The sequence below is a fragment of the Manis javanica genome, chromosome 13 (genome assembly GCF_040802235.1).
Source record: "Manis javanica isolate MJ-LG chromosome 13, MJ_LKY, whole genome shotgun sequence".
In the NCBI taxonomy this organism is placed as follows: Eukaryota; Metazoa; Chordata; class Mammalia; order Pholidota; family Manidae; genus Manis; species Manis javanica.
In genome coordinates this window covers 78,187,216-78,208,556 of record NC_133168.1, presented here as the reverse complement: position 1 = coordinate 78,208,556, position 21,341 = coordinate 78,187,216, and the positions used below count along the sequence as shown (strand labels likewise).

Below are 21,341 nucleotides of genomic sequence, written 5' to 3'. Positions count from 1 at the left end.
GGCGTGCTCGGCACCTTCTTGCCCCTCCTTCCCCGGCCCCCCTCCTTAGTTCTGAATGGGGACAAGGTCCCCCCCTCTCCTCCTTTCATCCCTCCCCTCCCCTGCGGCTCTCCTCTGTAGCCCGCACCTCCCCAGCCCCTGCTGCAAAAACTCGTGCAGTCTTAGGGAGGAGGGGGCTGTGTCACTAGCACCTGAGGGCATCACTATCGCATCCTGCAGGATTTTATTTTCTTCATTCCATCCAATTTCTCCTGAAATCCATTGAAAACACCCCGCACCAAACATCACAAACACTGTTCCCGCTCCCACGAGCCACTCCTTCCTGCACTGAGGGGGCAGGAGTCCTAACACACAGCACCCCTCCCCAAATTAGACAGAGATCAGTCAGTCGAGGGGCTAAGAAGCCTCTGCGCTCCTGTGTTTGCTCTCTCCTCCCCTCTCAGCCCACTCTTCTAGTGGAAAGAAAAAGGGGAGGGGGCAAGCAGCCCCCCAGACATGGGGCTGCCCTGACAGACTGATGCGGGCTCTCAGCGCCGGCCTCCTCCACCTGCCCCCTGCTCTCCAAAGTGCCTTCCCTCCTCAGGCTGCAATCCCTCTCCATCTTCCTGCTGGGTCCCTCCTACCCGCCCCTTTGGTCCCTTTCTCTCCCCCCTCCACCTAACCCCACCTTCCCTCTCCTTGCAGAGGGGGGAGGGCCGGGGGTGGGGAAAGAAACCCCTAAAGCCCCAGCCCTGGACTGAGATGTCCAAGAAACGCAAAGCCCTCGAGGGTGGAGGAGGTGGAGGAGAGCCCCCTCTCCCGGAGGGGGGACCTGCTGCCTGGTCGGGGGGCTGCGGCGGCGAGCCAGGTAGGAGGGGAGGCAGGGAGGGCAGGGCCCAGCAGGGAGGCATTGTGGGGTGGACATCCTCTGCAGGAATCTCGGCCAGGCTTCGTCATAGCTCTCTATGTCCAGGCAACTTGAGTAGACTTTTTTCCCCACAGATGGGGTCTTACATGTGTCTGCAGGAAACTGGGGGTGGGGTGGGAATGAGCTGAATTATGCCGAGGCTGGAGACCCAAACTGGGTAAACTTGAAGCCATCTGGGGAGAAGGAGAGGGTGGGGTGGGAGAGGGGGCAGGAAGATGCCGGGAGGTGTGGACTGGGGCTTGCTGAAGGTCTCTGTCCTCTGTCGGCTGTGCTGTGAGGTGCCTTGGTGTGACAGCCTGTCCTGGGTGCCTAGCTGGGCTGACGCTGTGTGCAGGACACCTATTATGTCTGGGAGGCCAGGGAGGGCCGGCAGGGAGGGGTGTCGCCTGCAGCCGTGCGGCCCCAGTGCGGGCATGCTTATGGTTGTGCCATGGCGAATCCTGCCCCAGTGCTGGCAGGCCCTGGCCTCCTCCTGGAGCTGGAGGTGAGGCCGGAGGCAGAGGCAGAGATGGGCTGAGAGCTCCAGGAGGGACCCGGGCTGCCACAGCTGAGCTCTCCTCTGACTAGTATTACACCAAGGAAAAGCACAGAGATGGGAAATTTCCTATGGGAACAAAAGTAATACTTGGGTATCTGAATTCCACGTAAAAGAAACCCAAATGGACACCTCTTGTTTCCCTTAAAGCATTCTGGATTTGGTTAATACTAGGCCCAAGTGAGCCAGTCAAGCTTTTTCTGGGCAATACTTAAAATACAAAGGAAAAATTAACCAGATGCAAATGTTTTGCTATTGGTTTGGCTGTGCAAAGGAAGGGAAGGGGACTGGAGGAATGGCCTGTGCCCAGGCAACGGGGGAGAGGTTCTGTGTGATTGCCCCCCTTCTTGAATGGAGCCCTGGGGTCTGGGCTAGTGGCCGGCGCAGGTCCCAGCAGGGCAGCAGAGGGCTCGGGCGGGCATCTCCGAGGTGGGGTCCATGGCTCTCCCTCCATGACGTCATGAGAAACATGAAGTCACTGACGTCCTTCCTGCACACAGAACCCGACTCCCTCTGTCCCCTGGGAACCTTCTCCACGGCTTACGCTTGTGTTGAAGCAGAGATCTGGTTTTGCCTATTCCTGGACTGTGCATTTGGGGTTTAATAGAAATAGGTGAAGGTGATGCTACCCGCTTACCTCAGAGAAGGTAACATTTTAGTGCCTGCCCATGTTTTGACTTTCTTTGCTCAGTGATGGTCTTAGAACAAAAGTCAGTGCATTTCTAAAGTTAATTTTACTGGGGAAAAAAGAAAGGCATTGTGGTAAGAAATTCAAATGTTGCAAATGACTTTATGTGAATGGTTGGTATATTTCTATCTTGGGAGAGGTATTTGGTCCCACCCATGTCTGACGACTCATCAGCTCTACAGGCAACACTGGGTTCCGATCTGCCAGAGGGTCACCTCAGGGGAACGTACTAGGGCTCATTGGTTAAGCAGCTAGGGAAGTCTGTGGGAAGTGATCTCAGTGACACGTAATTAACAACCTGCATACATTTTATTCCATTTGAATAATTAATGAATGGATGGCTGCCAGTTATAAAAGAAATAATAGTTGTTTTTTAACAAACATTTTTCATCCTTTTTGTGGAAAGGTGTGGTATTAGGATCTTAAAAGCTATGTTCTGGAGGGATTGTATTAACAGTCGAAAATCATTCCCACATTCCCTAGTGTGATAGAGCCCAGCCAAGAATATTTTGCAAGTCAGAATGGGCAACAGTAAGTACCTATGTCCATATTATTCATTTTGAAATGACTTCTTGTACAAATTGATTTTGTTATAAAGCTTAAACATGTCTAATGATGTTACTGTATCCTTTGTATTTGGCAAATAAAAATGCTGCCTAATAATTGCATTTGAATACGTAACTGTAGAAACCATTAAGGGTGTGAACACTCAACTACGGTATTACTGGGAGTGTATTTCTTTGGGAAATGGTCGCCATGGCACATGCCCAGAGTGGTGGAAACACATTCCACGTGTAGGGAGAAGGTATGGCTGTGTGCACTTTGGCAGTTGGAGATGGGAGGCCACGTGGAAACTGGTGTTTGAGTGGCAGGTGACTCTGCATGTGCTCTGAAACATGAAGAGAGCCTTGCACACAGTACAGGTGCTGGACCTCCCCCGGCCGGCCCAGCTCCATGCTGCTGCCACTTTCCCTCTGGGTCTCTCAGCCAAACATGGCAACACGCAGACTGAGGAATCAAGGAGAGTGTTCGTGTCAGTCTTGCTGACCTCGAGTATCAGAAGGGGTTTCTTTTCGGTTCCAACAACTTGGAAGGCCTGTGTGTTTGTTCACTTAAACCACTGAAAGTACATTATAGCAAGTATTCGATTAAGGCAATTGGAAATTAAGTTTCAGTGGTAGTCACTGATTTTAAGATGGTCCATCAGCAGGTTGGCCGGATCTGAAGTTTTTAGTAGCCAGTACGCATGCAGGCTGCCTGGAGAGCGTGTGATGGGAACTTTGAACATAAGAGCAAAAACCCATTGCTCCCTTCACGCCCCCACACCTCCAGTCTATGCCAGTGCACAGTGCCTCCAGTCAGGGCTGCTAGGCATTCCCTCAGGTCCTATGCAGATATCTCCTGGGTTTTGTGTGGCAGTGGCTTCTGTCTCCTTACTGGCTTCTCTTCAGGAGATTCCTTATGGGGATGAAGTAAGAGCATAGATGGGTCAGTGTGGACACAGCAGAATGGATGAGGATTTTCCCCCGACTGTGACAGCTTCATTGTATCCTCACAGCTATGTAAGGGGCAAAGCTAAGTGCGCTGTCCTAGCTTTGGCTGAATTTTTCTTTGGACACACACTGAAGTCATTTGACATGTGCATGCGTGTGTGTGCGCCTGCATGTGACTGTAAAATCATGGCCAGAATATGGTCCTCTTGTGGGGCCCAGCTGCCTCGACATCCCACAGGTGTTCAGACTACAGTGATGGAAGATATTTGCGTAAAATGTTAAACTTACAAAGATGTTGTATCTACAACTTAGAGAAATACTGGTGTATAAATGGACAGTGGCAGCCAGTTTCCGTTGTGTTTTGCTTCTGCTCTTCTTCATTGCTGTGAATGTAGATGTAGGCGTGTGTTAAATGTTCATTAGGTGTGAGACCATGAGGCTTTGAAGACTGTAAGGAAGAGTCTCTGGTGAAACGCTGAATAATTATACTTATTGATCTATCAGGAGATGGAACTTCAATTTTTTTCATCTTCTTCACAGTCTCTTCATATTAGTCACTTTTCAAGAAGTTATTTACTTAGAAACTTTGGTTTAATCACAAGATAATCCATAGTTACTCTACAGTGACATAGAACTTTCAAACCCGATTTTCCCAGTCATGCTACAGTTAGAGAGCTGTTCTCTCAGCCCGCAGGTCCCTCCAAACCCAAATCCCTCTCCCCTTCCCTGCCCTCGCCCTAACTGCTCCATATCGTTTTGTCTTCCAGATTCATTTCTGTTAAGATATTTGGATGTAGAATGACGTCAATTATTTATTATTATATTCAATGAATCTCATGAGTGTTCTAAAAATAACTAGCTTCTATTTTTGATGAAGTTGGCTAAGAGTCTATCTAGCCTGGTTTTCTGGATTCCTGCCAATATAGACTTTAAAACCACCTAATAGAAAGTCTCCCCAGGTTGGGGGAATCTAGGGGAGGTCTGACAAGACCTGTGACCTACCCATGCTTTACATTCCTCAGGTTTCTTGAGCCTCAGTGAGCTGCCCACAGATAGTTATTCTTTCATTCAGTGAGCCAGTGACTAGAGTAAGCACGTGGTTTCCTGTAACTGTGTGCCTCTTTGACATTTCAATGCATTTGGGTTTTATGGCTTCCCTATGCTATTATCAGGTCATTGGGAACATCTGAAAGTGGGGAGTAGTATCAATTCTAGGCCTCCAAAATGAATTAAAGGTAAACATTTGGTTTGTTAACTGACCTACATCTACATGATCCCCTAAAACTAGTTGGAATGATTTTTTTCCTAATAGATTGTTTTTTTAAAAAATTATCAATCAGGTTGTTTTTTTATTATTATGAAAAAAATCTCTTAAAGAACAATCTATGATCATTAATATAAAAGACGGGGCAGGAACCCTGGAAGAAGAAATTGATGTTAAAGAAAATAATCTCACAGGCACACTTTCTGCAGAACCTTGATGGCAGATTTTCTAGTTCAGTAATTTTTTAGTTCCCATGTTAGTTTCCTGGCTCCCACTTGAAGGGCCATCGCAGGGCAGCACACCCGACTTTGGAGGAGACGGGGTTTGGGGAAGGAGCAGAACCGGAATGCAGAGTGGAATCAAGGAGTTAGTCCTGACACTGGCTGAGAAAGGACCCCTGTGCACCCAGAAGACAGAAGGCTCCCACGTCGCTGGTTTCCCTGGGCCTCAGTGGCACAAGGGTGAATTAGGCCTGAACAGTCAACTCCTAAGACCCCGACTGTGACTGAATGGACCATAAGTGGACTCCAAACTAAGTGGTGATGCACAAGGCACGCCTTCTATCTTAACTAATAAAAGTAACTGACATGTATTATTAGTGACAATAGCTCATACAGTGTAGGGATTTCCTTCAACTTTGTCATGAATGCCCAAGCCATATGGGGAAGAATAGTTTGTTAGGCAGCCCCATTACTGCCTCTTCTCCTGTTAGGAAATCACCGATGTTTCTTTTATTTTCTGGTAAAATTAAGAACAGACACCCCTTTGGCATGAAGGTCTGCTGCGCTGTGGTTCTAAAGGAGACATCAGTGAAACAAGGGACGTGCTACCATGTTGTCCACTAAAAACAGAAGTCAAGTCAGACAGAGCCTTAATATCCTGTGTTCACCTCCCCTCCTCCCTTGCAGGTAACCCCGCCATTCAACTAAATTGATACCTAACTTTTTATGGGTGCTTATGAAGTTTCCTATTCTGCAAACTCCAATTCTCCACTCACTCTCTCTTTGTGGAAACCTTACGCATGCCGGGAGGCCCTTCTGAATTTCTACCTCCTCCATGAAGCCGTGGCCATGCCCACCAGGGGGAGGGACCTCTCTCTGGGTCCAGAGCTCTAGGTGGTGTCTCAGGCACAGCACATCCAGTGTGGCATGGGGATCATTTCTGTAGGGTTTAGATCCCCCTTTCTCACAGTGGCCTGAAAGACTCGAAAGAAGAGGTGCTCATTTCAGGCACATTCCTGCAGTCATTAGAGTAATAATTTATCACTTGTTAAAAATGTATGCATGAAAGAGGAGGAAAGATAAGAAGGAAGAAAAACACACATATTCTCACTGATAAGCCCTGCACAAATTACCAGTGAGAGGCTATGGTGTGGGAAAGCCACTTAGAACCACCATAAACTTCTGCAGCATTAGATAAGGATTGTTTAATCATTTAACACATCGATTCAAGGGGTGTTTTGTAGATGATAGAAAATATAAGGAGAATACTTGTTTGCTTCAATGGCTGGTTTATAGGGTGGATAATTTATAAGTAAAAGTGCTCAAGCTTTGTTAAGAAATTCCATCATGTTACTGAAGGAAGAAGTTGACCAGATACTCAGAGGATGAACAGTGAGGAAGGAAAAAAAAGCCTTTCGTGGAAAACTATGTAACTGTCTCTATAAACTGCAGGTCAGGCACATTTTCTCGGATATTCCTGCAGAAGTTCTGTCCTCACCCACCCTTCTTCACCTGCTGGTCCTGATGTGGCTCCTCTGCCTGTGTCTTCCCAGCCGGACCTCAGTGTCGCACATGCAATCTAGGCTGGCCGAGAACTGTTGGGTGTCTCCTCAGAATGTTTGTATTTTAAATGCTTTTAAGCTTTTGTTAATGTGGTACATCCCTTAGTCAACTTCAGCTATCTTCAATGAACCTGTCTCATATCTTTCAAACACAAACATTTCGTAGGAATCTAAGTGGACACCTCAATTCCATAACATTATGGAATGGTCTCAATCAGTGTCTCTCAAATTGTGGGTGGCAATATTTGTGAGTCATGTAATCCATTCTTAGTGATCCTAACCCTATTTCTACAAATGGAATGGAATGGTAGAGAAGGAAGGAAGAGGATCAGGGGAGAGAATGGGGAGGGGAGAAGGGGGGCAGGAGAGAGCATGTCAGAGGAGTCCAGCAGGGCAGGCAGGCATTATTCAGTGACTTATGTGTGTGCATATTTGGTCCTATTGGAAAATGAATTTCTTATTGTGAATTAGAAAGCAATTAAATCCCTTGTCTAGATCATCTTTTACAGATATGTTCGTGACAATGGTTAGCCGGCAATCCCAGAGTTGTTATGGCCTCCTGGTGAAAAAGAATAAATAATTTAAATGAATTTGCTTATTTAAGTAAATTAAAGCACATGTCTTTGGATTAAGATTGCCTCAGAGGGCTGTAACCAGCCGTTGCTGCCTGCATGACAGGGTGGCATGGACGTGGCTGTTTTGCCAGCAGCGGGCCCTTCTCTGAGCCATTTCCGGGTGCTCTGGGACGGTGTGTCTAGTGTTTCATTGTGAGCCTTGGTGCCCAGCAAGACTGAAGTAAACTGAGTGCATGGTCAGGTTTTCATTCCATTCATCCTTCCAGTGATGAGCATGGAGTGGGAGTGTGTGTTCAACAGACGGAGAGACTGCGGCACACCTCAGCAGGGGTCCCCACCGAGGCAAGGGGTGGGGGGAGAGGAAACAGGAAGGCAGACCAGAAGGTCCACATGGGGGGCAGAGAGCCTGGGTCCTGCCAGGAGGAAGAAGGCATGTCCCTGTCTGTCTGTGGGGTGGCAGTCCCCCCAGGAATGGGTCCTTGTTTCCTGGGGTTCCTGCCAGGGAGTGGGAGAGAATGTGCTCCACCTTTCAGACACTCTCTAAAATCATTTTTATGCTCTTGGGGAACCTTCTGGGCCTAATTCTCAATATTTCTGTCCTTGCAGAGACCTCCTTCTCTGTTTGTTTTTTTTAAGTGAGATCCCCGTTAGGTTTCCTTTCTTCCAGATTGGGGCCTCCTTCTCAGCCCTCCTGCCCCTGGCGGCTAGACTGCTGGCCCTTCATTTATGCCTGATGGCTGCTTTGACAGGCATTGCTTGTTATTTTTTACTTGAAAATGTTTGAAGTCAGATTGGAGTCAGTGCAGTGGGCACACAGAATTCTTTACTTCTCTCCGTCAGATGTGCCATCTGACTAGCCTAGGTTTGACAGGTAAAGAAGTAAAATACTGATATAAGTAAATAAAAGTTTAGTGGCTGCCTACACGCTGACTTGCAAAAATTAATACCGAATTACCTTTGGAAATGTCTGTTTCAGCTGTGGTTTTCACTACCCAGGTCTGGTCATTTTAACTTCCCAATTCTTAGAGACAGTAAATTACAGAAGGGCGTTGCCCATCCTTTCCTCCCATCTTCAGTGAAATATGTATGTACAACTTGGTTCTTAATTGGTGAGGCCCCATCACAACTCTGGTCTGTGTTTGGATCAAAACAGAAAGAAAGAAATTGAAAATCTGACAATCACATGTTTATTTTGTACAAAGTGGAGACTTGCAATGAGTTTTCTATTTTTATAGGAAGATAGAATATGTTACATGAGCCAGTAAGCAAGCAGCTTCATGGAAGTCATCCACAGGGTCACGGAGGTTTCCAGAAGGGAGTGACCCATTTCTCCCAGGCTTGGTTGACTTGAATCACAGATGACCTCGAACTTCTGTCTTGATGTGCTCATTAGGCTGCGAGGGTGATTCCTCATGTTTAAGCATGTCAGATTTAACAACCAGAGCCCATTTCTCGACACCTTTTTTCTTTATTTAAAAGAGGGTTAAGACGCACTGAAGATTTTTTTCATGGGGTCGATTTATGTTGTGATGATTTTTCTTCAATAAATTATCTTTGTTGTAATTTTATCCATTTCTTCTTGAATGAAAAATAAAATGTAATTGGTAAATGTAATAAATAAAACAAAATCCAAAAGATGCAGAAGGTATTTAGTGAAAATTAGCCTTCTTTTGTGTCATTTAGTGTCATTTGTCTCAAAGTTTTCTTCATATAGCTAGTGCCCCTCTACTCTAAGGTTTTTTTTTTAGGTATGTGTATCCTTTCTTAAAATTGCCCTTATAAATGAAATGATTTCTTCCATAAATTTTCTTAGTTTCTTTTCTATGGTGAATGTTATGGATATTTTTTTAAAACTGATTTTTAAATTTTGAAACAGTCTCAGATGTACAGTAAAGTTGAAAGGACAGTAGAAGGTTTTTTTTCCCTGAATATTTTAGTGTGTGCTTTCGACAGACTGGAACATTCTCTTACATGAACACTGATACATCTACCAGCTGCTCCTCAGGCCCCATTAGACTTTTGTCCATTGTCCTAATAACACCCTTAAGAGCCGAAGGACCCAGTTCAGCATGTGCTTCTCTGTTCTCGAGTCCGGACAGTTTCTCAGTACCTTTCACAGACATTCATGACCTTGGTGTTTTTGAAGTTTATGAGCAAGTTGTTTCATAGAATGTCTTTTAATTTGAGTTTCTTCTGATATATATTTGTGATTAGACCCAGGCTGTGCCCTGTTGGGAGGTATATGAAAATGATGCTCTGTTCTTGCCACATTTTAAAAGATGGGCCTGTGAGTTGCATTTGTCCCATGACTGTTGATGTCCACTTCAACCACTCTGTCACTTGATTAAGGTGGTGTCTTCCAACTTTCTCTAGTGTAAAGTTATACCATCCCCCTTCTGGGTAGTAAGGCCTTTGTGGGAAGATACTTTGATCCATGTAAATGTCCTTTTCCTCTTCAAACTTTCAATTATTTTGTTTGTTGATGTCCATCAGTTTGGACACTTGGTTTCCTAGTTTATTTGATAGGTCATACATTACTAGCACTATTCATTTTGAAGCTAAAATTGTGGATGCTCTTTCAAGGTAACTTCTCTGTCTTTTGACATATATCTCTATCTCAGTCTTTGTCTCTTTGTGTCTATCTCTGCAGAGCGACCGAGATATACACACATGTATAAACTCATGTCGGTAATTTTTTTCCTATGTTTATCTATGTTCAAAATCAACATCTACATCTATGTTATTTGATCAACTTCTCTGTGGGTAGCCAACTGCCTGCCCCACCTGGTGGACTCTCCCCTCACCCTCCCAGGCTGTGACACTTGATCTGGTCACCGCTGCCTCTACCCTTGGCCTTTGTGAAGCTGTTGATCTTACTGGGGTCCCACCTAATGGCCTTAGGGGTGAACTCTCAGGAGAGGAACTGGGAGAGGAAGAAGAGAAAGAGGAAGGGGGCCAAGGATGTTTGAATGTTATCTTGTGCTCGTCGGACACCGTGTTGACATTTTGTGGCATTTATATTGCTTCTTCAGATTATTTTTTAAGTACCTCGGTAGTCAGTTACAAATAATGGTGGTTCTTCTCCTTCCCACATTTTATGCCTCCTTTCTTCCTTATCTGATTGTATTAATACTTCCAAATGTTGTTAAACAATAACAATAACAAAGGCTTTATGGGGACGCTTCTCCTGTTTTCCCACTTGCCACAATGCTGCCTTTGGGGAGAGAAAGGTAAATTTCATCAAGTGATCATCCTTAAAAGCAAGCCAGTCACACTGCATCCCTGATGGAACCCCATCACGCCTGTAGATGGACTCCCACTGATGTAAAACTGCCACGTGGTCTCTGAGGCCCTGCGTGCTCTGCCTTCTGCCTCCTTCTCTAGCTTTGTCTTGGGTCTTTTAGTAATAGTTCAGTCAAGATGTTGGATATGGAATTTTTATCAATGACTTTATCAATGAATATGATTTTTCACTTTTGATTGATTAAATGTCTTTAAAACATTTTAAAGCTCCTCATTTACAAGGAAGGGTCTGATTAAATACTACTGAGGGGTTTTCATGTAACTCAGGATAGGCAACTTAAAGAATCACACGGCATTGAATTTATTTCTCTCCAATGACACCTCATGGTAAACATCTGGGAGTTGCATGTCTGATTCTGCTCCTCCTTGGCCAAAAAATAATGTGTCTTGAGGGTCTTTGGCCTATTTTCTAGAAACGCCTTTGGGGATGGATGCCCAGTGTGACAGCTGGTCATCGTCAGAGGCCTTCCCGAGTCAGCCGGAGTATTACTAAGGCTTTCTGCTTACGCCTCATCAGTGTGGGTGGCCCCATCCCATACAGACCAACAGGTTTTGATCTGGATGCTCTAGGAAATGCAACAATGACTGTGTGTGTTTTATTTAGACTTGACTTTTATGCAGGTTCACCCTAAATGCCGCCCACTGACATCATGCCTCCTGACGAGCCTTCCTGCCCTGCTGCTCCTCTGATACCTTCTTCAGACCAGACCGCTGATCCTTCTCCACTGCCTCTCTTGGCATAGGGACATCGACACCCATCAACTAATTGATTTCAATCTGTTGGTGCCACCCTCCTATAATTTTGGGATGGTTGTCAATATCTTTTGCCCACGGTATCTCCTCATCTTGGATTTCTCTGTCGCAGGCTGTAACTGCTAAGCATGTGCACCAGGATTCCTGTGCGTGTGATGTTCACATACATGCCATATGTTGGCGAAGGGGGAGCAGAGCATAATTTTGAGAAATGCTAGTGTAAAACCTAGGAAGAGACAGTGTTTGTGGGGGTAATGGTCACCCACCTATTTACACACTTAACAGAATGCGGGAGCCCCATCACTGGGGTATAAACGCCTAAGCGCTGATGTGAGGCCGGGCAAAGAGCCTTGGGCAGCCACTGGGTTGTCTGCTGGGCCATGTTGGAACCTGGGTCCTAAAATTAAAAGAAAGACCTCAGACATTTTTTCCTTCTGCACATCACCTCTCATGTACAAATGCCCTTTCTACAGTTCAATCACCCTTTCTCTCATATTTTTAAAATGCTTTTCGATCATTTAGGAAGAAAGCTGAATACCAGTGGTTTTCACGATTATGTTAGCTAAATAATTTCTTTTTCTTTTTCTTTCTTTGAGTTGAGATTCCTTTGCTCTCAAAGCTTGCAGCTTGTGACACAGCTGTCAGGTGGGAATGCAGGCCCAGCGCAGCTCCGTGCACCAGCTGTGCCACTTGGGGTGCAGTGAGCACTTGGCACTCCTGGCAGTGTGCCCCCTCCTCTCCATCAGGCTCTAGGGACTCAGGTGCCACATTTGTGCCTCCTCGCGGAGCAGCACGGGATCTATGGCACCACTTAGCTCACGCCCACTTCTGCTTCAGCTTCTCATGTCTCCCTTGTTCTCTGTTTAGTTTTTCTCATCTACTTATTTTATGATTTAACTTTTGCTCTCCTGTGTGTATCTTTGTCAGCTACATGAAGTCCCTTCTGGCATAAAATTACGAGAACCTGAGGACAATGAAAGGAATAAATACCTGGCCGTGTGGGCACATGGCTGACCCCTTCCCTGATGCCTGTACCTTGTGTCCAGGGACAATCGGTGTTTCTTATCCTTGTAGCTGCCCATTGCTGTAGTGCTTCCTGAAATCATACCAAAGGCCTAAGAAGTGTCTGTTAAAGGCCTAAAGAAGTGAAATTGTAGAGTGGTCTGTGAGTCTACATGGCAAAGCAGTGGACTTGATGTTCACCAGGTGGTGCAGAAAAGGTGAGTGGGATTCCACCATGGTTATGTTAAAGTACCTCCTGTGTGCTGGCCTTGGAGTCATGGGGCATGGGCATGGGCACAGTGTGAGCAGCCGGGACCCAGCCCGGCTGGCAGTGGTCATGGGCCCTGGAGCTAGGCAGTCTGCAATGAGAAAGCAGCAAGGGCACAAATGCACAGGAGATGACGAGAGCAGATGACCCCCCACTGGACTGGTGGGGCCTCTCCTCTGGCTGAGTGTGCTCCCTGTGAGATACCGGAGACCACGGTCCACACCCTAGGAAAGGTGAGCCACAGCAGCCCTACTTTTGGGAAGCCTCCATTTAGAAACACAGTGGGGAGGCAACTTTCTGCTCTTTCTGCAGATGCTTCCTTCCAACCTTGATGACCTGCTGTGACCCAGGGGTTGTGAATCCAGAGCTAAATGCACAGGGATGTCCCTCAAAGTTTAGCCAGGTGAGGTGCCTTCACATGCCCTGCTGAGAGAGGGCGGGCAGCAGCTCTTGACCCGGGAGGTGGTGCCTGGAATTACCATGGTTTAAAAATGGGGAAGGGGGTTCTATGCAGGCAGAAAAGCACAGAGGCAGGAGTGACTCCGTGTCCCTGCCAGCCCCAGGTGTGCCTCTCTGTTCCTACCACTCCTCAGCCACATGGTCCTGGGTCAGCATTTCACCTCCCCCGGGCCCCTTTCCTTTATTGGCAAAACCGTTTATCTCTTTTCCTGCAATAAAACCTTCACCACACCCCTCTGGGTGGACTTCATTCCCCTATTTTACCTGCGGAGATTATGTTCAGTAACTTGTGATGTCACACAGCTAGTGGGCAGTAAAGCTGGACTTTGAACCTGGATCTGCTTGGCTCAGGCTATTTTTTAAAATACCAGCTTGTTCTCTATGAAAATGAAGACAATAATACACAGTAGGCCTGTGTAAATTCAAATGAGAGGATGTCTGAGGAGATATTTTGAAAACTGTGAAGTGCAATTCAAATGCAAGTTATTAGTAAACGAGGCAGATTTGTTTGACAGCCAGAAACTTTGAGCTGCCCTGGATTAGTATTTAAGATATTTTTGCTCTTTTCTTGTGTAGTGTACGTGTTTATGTGTATGTCAGTGTGTGTGTGTGTGTGTGTGTGTGTGTGTGTGTGTGTGTGTGAGAGAGAGAGAGAGAGAAGGAGAGAGAGGTAGGAAACGAACACAAATCTTGATTAATTATTTGAAAGCTTTTACTTAAAAGGGTAGAAAGGTGGTTGCAATCTGCCAACATTTGAAAAATTTCCTTCCCTAGCATATTAGTATATTCTTAAGATCAGGCAGTCAGAATAGTGATTAAAACTAAAGATCTTTCTGAGTGTGTGTATGTGTGTATACTTGCTTCATGCTTTAACTCATGAAATAATCAGGTCCAGTTGACAAGTGGACAGCTAATTTTCTGGTCATAAATTTGCCTCTGGTAAAGGCACAAAGCCTTGGCCAAAAGCAGATGGATTCAACCCAGCTGAGGAGTGTGATCATGGTCTTGAGGTTCATTGCCCGAGGCATCTCATGGGTCTTTGAATCTGCTCTCGTAAAGGTAAGACAGACTGTTCATCTTTTGCCTTTATTGGCTAGTTTAGGACCATATATGACATCACCCCCAGCCCATTTGGGAGCTCAAATTCTGGCTGTTGTCTTCCAGACGTTTTATAAAACATACGGAAACATGCATGGCTGACAGCCTGTAGCAGGTGATTAGAGTCTGGGAAAACAAACTTGGACCTTGTCCCACCCATCCTCTCTCAGGGCCCAATGGGAAACATATTTCTGCATGATTTTGTTGGGATGTTCATTCCCATCTGAATCGCGCAGCAAGGCAAAGCTGGATGTGGGGCCGAGGAATGAGAACGACCCAGTGGTAGGCGTCCAAGTTCCTGCAGACAGGATGCGTAACCAGTCATTAACGCAGCCAGATGCGCCAGGAGCCCCCAGCCATTGGCACCCCGTGGCCGTCCCGACGTCTGGGCTTGTGGTGAGGCGCCTGAAGGCTTTTACTGAGGGTTAGAGGCCGTACCCTGAGGGACGGATCAAGCCCTGGTGAGTTTTTCTGGGATGGCTGCCATGGGCAGACGTGGGATTCCCAGTAGACAGGCCAGGGGACAGACGAGCCTGGGTTCAAACCTCAGACCTCGGCAGCTTGCATCCTGAGCCTCGGCTTCCTCATTTCTCCACATCTCCGGGGCTGTGGTGGGACTAGACCCGAGGCTGTTGCCCGCACATGAAACCACATGTGTAAAGTGCCTTTGGGGGCTGGGTGAGTGACCCGTCTTCCATGCCACTAAGGGGACCGCAGGGCTGCGCCCGCCGGGCAGAAGCACTGGCACACGTTGGTGGCCGGCCGCGCTCCCTGCTCACAGCCCCTTCCCACTGCAGGTCACACCTGGAGAGAGGGGGCGTGAGTCTGGGCCGCGACCTGTGCGGTCCTGGGAAGGAGGCACCCCCTCCTGGGCCCCCTGCAGCCTCCCCCCCGGGGCCTGGTCCTCCTAGAGGCCTTTGTTCACCGGGCACAGCCCGACGGCCTGGCTTTGCTTCTGGCCCCTGGCAGCTCTGGCTTCCCAGCCTGGACGGCTCTGTGGTGGCCCCTGAGCGCCGAGGGGCTGTCCGCGCAGAGCCTGGAGGGGGGCCGTCGGGCGAGCAGCCTGTTCGAATGCCCCGGGGGGCTCCCAGCTGATGGGGGGCCCCCACCGTTCACAGTGTGCCGCCATGTCCGGGTGGCCCTTTAAGGGACCCCCGGCACCCTCACGCGTGGGCTTCAGGCAGCCCTCTCCCCTGTCTAGCAGGACGGGACCCTGTCTGGGAAGGAGGGGGAGTGGCTGGCGTGGAGTCGGGGGCCTGTGGCCTCACACCTGGGGATGTGGGCGAGGCCACCCCTCCACCCTGACTCAGGGCTCCTTCGGGTGCTGGGGCGCAGCAGGCGCCTGTGCCTCAGTGATGACTCCCAGGCGGGAGCTGCCCGTGGAGCCCCTCGGCCCTCCTCCCGTGCCCCGCCCCGCTCCCTGGCCCCGTTCCTCCCTTCCCCACTGCACCCCGAGGGCCCATCAAATGGGGATCAGTCTTCACGCTCCAGAGGCAATTCCCAAGGCGGGCTTCCAGGGCCACCCGCCCACCACCTTATCCTGGGGCCTCGGACGGGAGCTCCTGAGCCCCCAGCCTCCCCCGTGCCCGGCGCGCCTCCCCTGCAGCCCTGGGCACTCCGGGACCCGGGGCCGCTGGCCGCTGCTTTCCTCTTAGACCTTCCGTGCTCCCAGCCGACGCCTCACACCCCTTCGTGGGTAGCTGCTGCCTTTCAAACACTGTCACTGATCTCTGGCTATTCCCACCTCCTCCCGTCATAAGAACCAGGTTCGCTTTGTCCTCAGTGTTCTGAAGTTCATGATGGTGCAGGGCACGTCTAGGCGCGGGCCTGGCACCCCGTCCCGTTTGGGATCTAGTGGGCCTTTGGATCTGCGGTGCCTCCCTCGGCCCTGAACAGTGTGCGGCTGCTTGCAGCCATGGCAGCCTCCTCCACCCGCGCCTCTCCCCACCCAGGACCGCGGCTGGCCGGCCTTCCTGACCCCGCACTTCTGTTGACACGTCCCATGTCTTTGTGGTGTGGTCTTTGAACACTCTGCACTGCATTCTGGGAGAATTACTTTGTAACAACTCTCAGCTCATTAATGTGGTCTTTCATACTCTCAGTCTTTATTAATGTTTTTGTTTTCCATTTTGAAAACCCTGTTTTTCTTTCCTGCACTGATTTAGACCCCACCTGTCTCTAAGCTGTGCCCTCCCCTCGCGGCTTTAGAGGAGCAGCAGCTCGCCTCCTTAAGTGAACTGCTTGTACCTTCCGGGAAGCCTTCATTGTGGATGGTGTCTCCCCTGCTCTGTGGGTTCACGTGTCACCTCTCTCCCATCTCAGGGCTGGGCTCCTTTGGCCATGTGCAGTGATCGCCAAGGGGTGTCTGGGTGGCTGGGGGCAGGGAGTTACCTCTACGGTGTGGTGGCTGGTTTCCATGGAGGTGGGGAGGGCCGCGCATGTCACCATGTGGGGACCCTGGGGGCTGAACCACTGGGGCTGGCTGCCTCTGCTCACTGGCCCTGTGGCCCATCTCCAGGCCTGGCCTCCGCCAGCAGGCAATGGGACGCTGGTGGGGGTGGAGGGTGGGGCGTGCGGGCCACACTCTGGGACTCCTAGAGCAGCACAGCCTCTCTCTGGGGCCAGGCGCCTGAGTCTTCTTTGCCTGCAGCTGTCACTGCCCTCTTTGCATCCTTTTTCTGCAAGAAATGGAGAATCTGGATGGAATATTATTCAGGGAATCAATTTTCTAGGCTAATTTCCACAAATACCCCAAAAGTAGCCAGTCTCCCAAAGCGAAGCATAGCTAGATGTAAATCATCGTGTTCTCTGACATAATCTGTATAGAATGGCAGGCAGTGTTTTTCATAGGCAGGACAGTGGCTAAATGGCTCATTATATTTTGTGACAAAACACTGTAATTTTTCTTCTATCTTCTTAAAATCATTACAGAGAAAAAAGCCAAGCACTTTGAAATGACTTCTTCCCTCCCACTCCAGCCCTGTGTCCTTTGCTCCCCCTGTCCCCCACTAACCCCCCCCACCCCCCCACCCCCCGCCAGCTCCAGAGAAAGCAGTTTCTTATGTGCAGTGTGGAAACCACTGGGTGGAAACGGAGAGCTGAACATTTTTTAGGAATGGCCTCACCTTGGCTGCCGGCTCCACTGAGCATATTGTGAACTTCTCACTCTGTTATGTATGCACCGTGCCTGCCAAGAACAGTCTTAGGCAGAGGTGCTGAGTCTGAAACCGTGTTGCGTTCAGAAGTACGTGGTAGCACGTCACCACTCAGCACGCCACCCGAGCTGGCCGGGCTGAGTGCCGGGCCTGGTCTGCGGAAGCCGTTGCTGAGGGCCTGGGCATTCAGCTTTCTCTTTAGCTACCCCGTGAATGCCGTAGTCTCGAGTTTTTCCAGTACTACCGGAATATGGAAAATGAGGAGAGAAGCACCAGGAAACAAAACCCTATAGTATTTGTAGGAAGGCAAAACTCTTTCTTTTCGAATCATAGGCTAAAGGGGTAATTATTTGTGGTTACTTGTTTCCATAGAACAAGTGTTTCTTTTGGCTTTTCACTCTTGTTCTGGGCCGTTTCATACGGTGCTTGTGTGCGTGTGCACGCCCAGCCTTCCTGCTTTCTCTTGCAAAGAGGAGGAGCACGGGATGGCATAGCGCAGAGGGCCCCACTTGGCAGCCCGCAGCACGGGCACGCCTGCCGCTGCAGACCCACTGTCCGCTGCTGCTCTGCCCTCCCATCTAAACGGTGCACAAATGAAATAAAGAACTGGATTTTAAGCCGGGGTCTCTGGGGTGGCATGGGCCTAATTTGGACCCCCTCAAACAAAATATTTCAAACTATGATAAGCGAACCTGTTTTAAAGGAGGTCACTGCTTTTATATAATTACTTGTCTCTGTACACGCCTGTGTCCTTCTAAAGCTTTGAAGCTCCCAGAGGCGGGGCCTATGCCTTATGCACGTTACTTGTTTTGTGCTCACAATGCCCAGGCACACAGCACCTGGGCACAGTAGGCCCCTAATTAATAGGGAGGCCCTAGAGTGAAATGCTGGGACTGGACCCTGGTGGGCTCTCGGGCCAAACTGCTTTAAATAAAGTAATCCATGGGAAGAGCTTAGCACAGTGTCCGCCAGAGGAGCAGCTGGTAAATGTTAGTTGTAATTATTGGCCACAGTATATGCTCCCTGAATGAGTCCAGTAAGCAGATTTAGGGTGAAGGTGTTAGGGTGTCTCCTCACCCCCACACCCACCCACTTGTCCTTCTGCTGTTTGGGCTGGTGTTCCCCTCCTGGAAGCCAGGGCTGGGCAGCTGTGGGGCTTCCTCCTGACCCTCTCTGCGGCTGGGGGTGACTTACCAGCCCTCACTCATCTAGGGCTCTGAGATGGTGCAAGTTACATAACGGTTCAGGCAGCTAATCACTCTTTAGGAACAGATGTGCTTGAAGATGCACTGCCATTCGCCGGATGCAGAACCTGAAGGCACCATTTACTCGTTGATTCTGTGACATGATTGAATCGTGCACCATAGCATTCATGTCTTCTCATGTGCTCAGTGGACATAGGAATATGTAAAGAGAAAACCTTATACTTCACTGCTTCCTTGTATGAAGAGCCATGTCCTTGAAGTCAAAGGAGGACCATTGGAAGAGGCAGAGTGGTGTACTACACCACAGGACCAAATGGGAAGATATAAAATATTCCTCACATTTGATTGAAGGGTAAGGTTCTTTGCTCATAGGAACAGCAAGGACCCTGTAGGTGAATATCACAGGATATTGGAAGTTGGCCATGCTGAAATTCCCTAAGAATTGCTTCTCTTGTACAACTTCCATCATTCTTGCTGGGTTTGAAGAGATGCCTTGTGCTTACGTGAGTTAGGGAGAGGTTGCTGAAAATAAGATTCCACTATGATGAAATAATTCAATATTTTTAAAAACATCATTTTACTTTTACATACACAATAGTATTGGACATTTTATTATTATTTTTTTTAATTTATTTTTATTTATGTTTACTAGGCTCTTCCCTACCCCAAGACCCCCCCAACAAACCCCAGTATTGGACATTTTAAAGCTGGAAGGACTTCTTACAATTTTCCAGTATCTCTTTCTGTCTTCTGTTCATTTAGTTTGCTAATATACCCATTTCACATATGTGGCAGTTGAGGCCCAAAAGATGGGGAATATGCTTAGAAACTGTAGCAAAACAGAATGTCCAATATGCACTTTTCTGTGTAGCACTCTTCACACAAGTGGCCTATCAGCAAAAAGCTACAGGAATGAGCTGCTTTTCCATATTTTAATTTGTCATAGAACCTGGTTTGTACTACTTGTTAATGTTACCAGTATTTAGATTCTTTAAATTCGCTGGTCTTGTGTAGTTTTTTTGCCCCATGTCAATCATTTTTGAAGCACATCTCTACTAAGATGTGATTGTGTACTCACATTTAAAAGGCTTTTATGTGTGCCCCATATTAGAGCTTCCTAACATGGTTTAGTGTCTGGTTTTGTGCTTTGTGCGCTGAAACCTTAGATTTTTGGAAGAAGAAGAAGCCATTACAGGCAGAGGGAACAGCATGAGCAGAGGCTCAGAAGACAGCATGTAGTCTGCTGGGAAAGAGAGAAGGCAGCTGGTGGAGGATGGCGGGTGTCGGGCTAGGCATCGTGGCTGTACGTGGGAGGCAGTGTGGAGGCAGCAAAGATGTGTGAGCGAGCAAGGGATCACTCTCGTGTGTTACAGAAAACTCGGCTGGAAATGGTAGGTGAGGTGGATTGGATATGGGCTGCGGGCTGAGGGACCCAGTTCTGAGCAGCGGAGAGATCTCAGTGAGAGATAACAAGGCCTAACTTGCAGCCCTGGAAGTGGAAAATAAATGAGGAATGCCATTGACATGAGCCATTTGCCTGTGCTGTCGTCCCATGGCTTCAGCCCTGCATTCAGAGCTCACTTAAACATCAGGAATGTGGGCCTGTGACACGCCCAGTGGCTGGAGAAACAGGAGGGGCTACTGCACGTGATATTGGGCAGAGACAGTGTGCAGCAGGGTGGGCAGCCGGGAGGAGGCGCCAGGGAGAGGGGCGCCCTCCATCCTGCCCAGCCCAGCCTCAGCGCTGGTGGCAGATCTTTGGGGGCCCAGCTGGAGCTGCAGTGCGACCCCAAGGGTGGTTAGTCCAACAGCCGTTCTTAGTCCCCTCCGTCTGATTGCCTCCGCTGCACAATTGCGGAAAACTACACCCCAGCCTTCCCAGCCTCCCTGTGTCCAGAGGGGGCATGGGACTCTGCCTGGCAGGGGATACAGACTGATGAGGCCCCCATAAAGTTTCTGGGGGAGCCTGGTGCTTCCTTGTGGAACCCTTTTGAGGAGACTGCTTACTGTGTGATCCCAGCTCTGTGACGTTCCAGAAAAGGCAAAACTATGGAGACAGTAAGATGATCAGTGGTGGCCAGAGGTCAAGGGTGGGAAGGCCAAATCGGAAGGGACTCAGGGACTTTTCAGGGCAGTAAAACTACTGTGTGACACCGTGATGCAGGCACATGGGACCATACGCGGGGCCAAAGCCACAGAGTATAATAATACCAAGAGTGACCCCTCACTGGGTAAATGGCGGACCTCAGTTAGTAATACTGTATTGGTGTTGGTCTTGGTTCACCAGTCTCAACAAATGTGCCACATCAATGCCAGACGTTACTAACAGGGACCCTGAGGGCAGCAGGAGAGGGAGTTTTTGGGAATTCTGCATATTCTGCTCTATTTTCTGTAAACCTAAAACTGCTCTAAAACAAAGTGTATTAATGCTTAAAATGTAACAGACAGGCAACAAAGGAAAAAGTTTTCTTCTCTTACCCCTTGAAGCAGTAAGTATTTTAGAAATCAGTATTTCATCACTCAATAGTGTAAAGGATAGGCAGGCAGTGCAATTAATTAAAGGTGTAAAATCTGTTCTGTAAGAACAGAGGGAATAAAGGCCAAATGTCGGAGAAGTTGAACAATAAAATCTAATGTAGAGACCTGAATTAGTTTCAATTAATGCAAAAGGACAGCAAGCTCCAAAGATGATTTTTCATTTTTCAGGCCTCTCTGTTCAGCTCACGATTTTCTCTAAAGCTGGATTTGAAATACAGTTTGGGGCGGGCAGAGAGAGGCTGCCCGCCCAGCCCATCCAAGCATGAGAGGATGGAAAACCCACGACTTTCGGTTAGGAATGCGCTGTGGCCACTT

The 21,341-nt window shown here is 48.4% G+C and overlaps 2 protein-coding genes across 3 annotated transcripts in view; both read left to right on the top strand.

Moving 5' to 3' along the window:
• PDE10A (phosphodiesterase 10A) overlaps window positions 1-21,341 on the top strand; it is a 508,454-nt gene that overhangs the window by 407 nt on the left and 486,706 nt on the right. The window contains exon 1 of one of the 2 annotated variants that reach the window (XM_073219872.1): window positions 170-847. The exons of the other annotated variant lie outside the window; for it this stretch is intronic. Coding sequence (XP_073075973.1) covers window positions 742-847 — 106 coding nt within the window. The 5' untranslated portion in view covers window positions 170-741. Of the gene's footprint in view, window positions 1-169; window positions 848-21,341 lie in introns of those variants that run through there. 2 annotated transcript variants of the gene reach the window in all.
• SFT2D1 (SFT2 domain containing 1) overlaps window positions 1-21,341 on the top strand; it is a 276,058-nt gene that overhangs the window by 205,080 nt on the left and 49,637 nt on the right. The window lies entirely within an intron of this gene.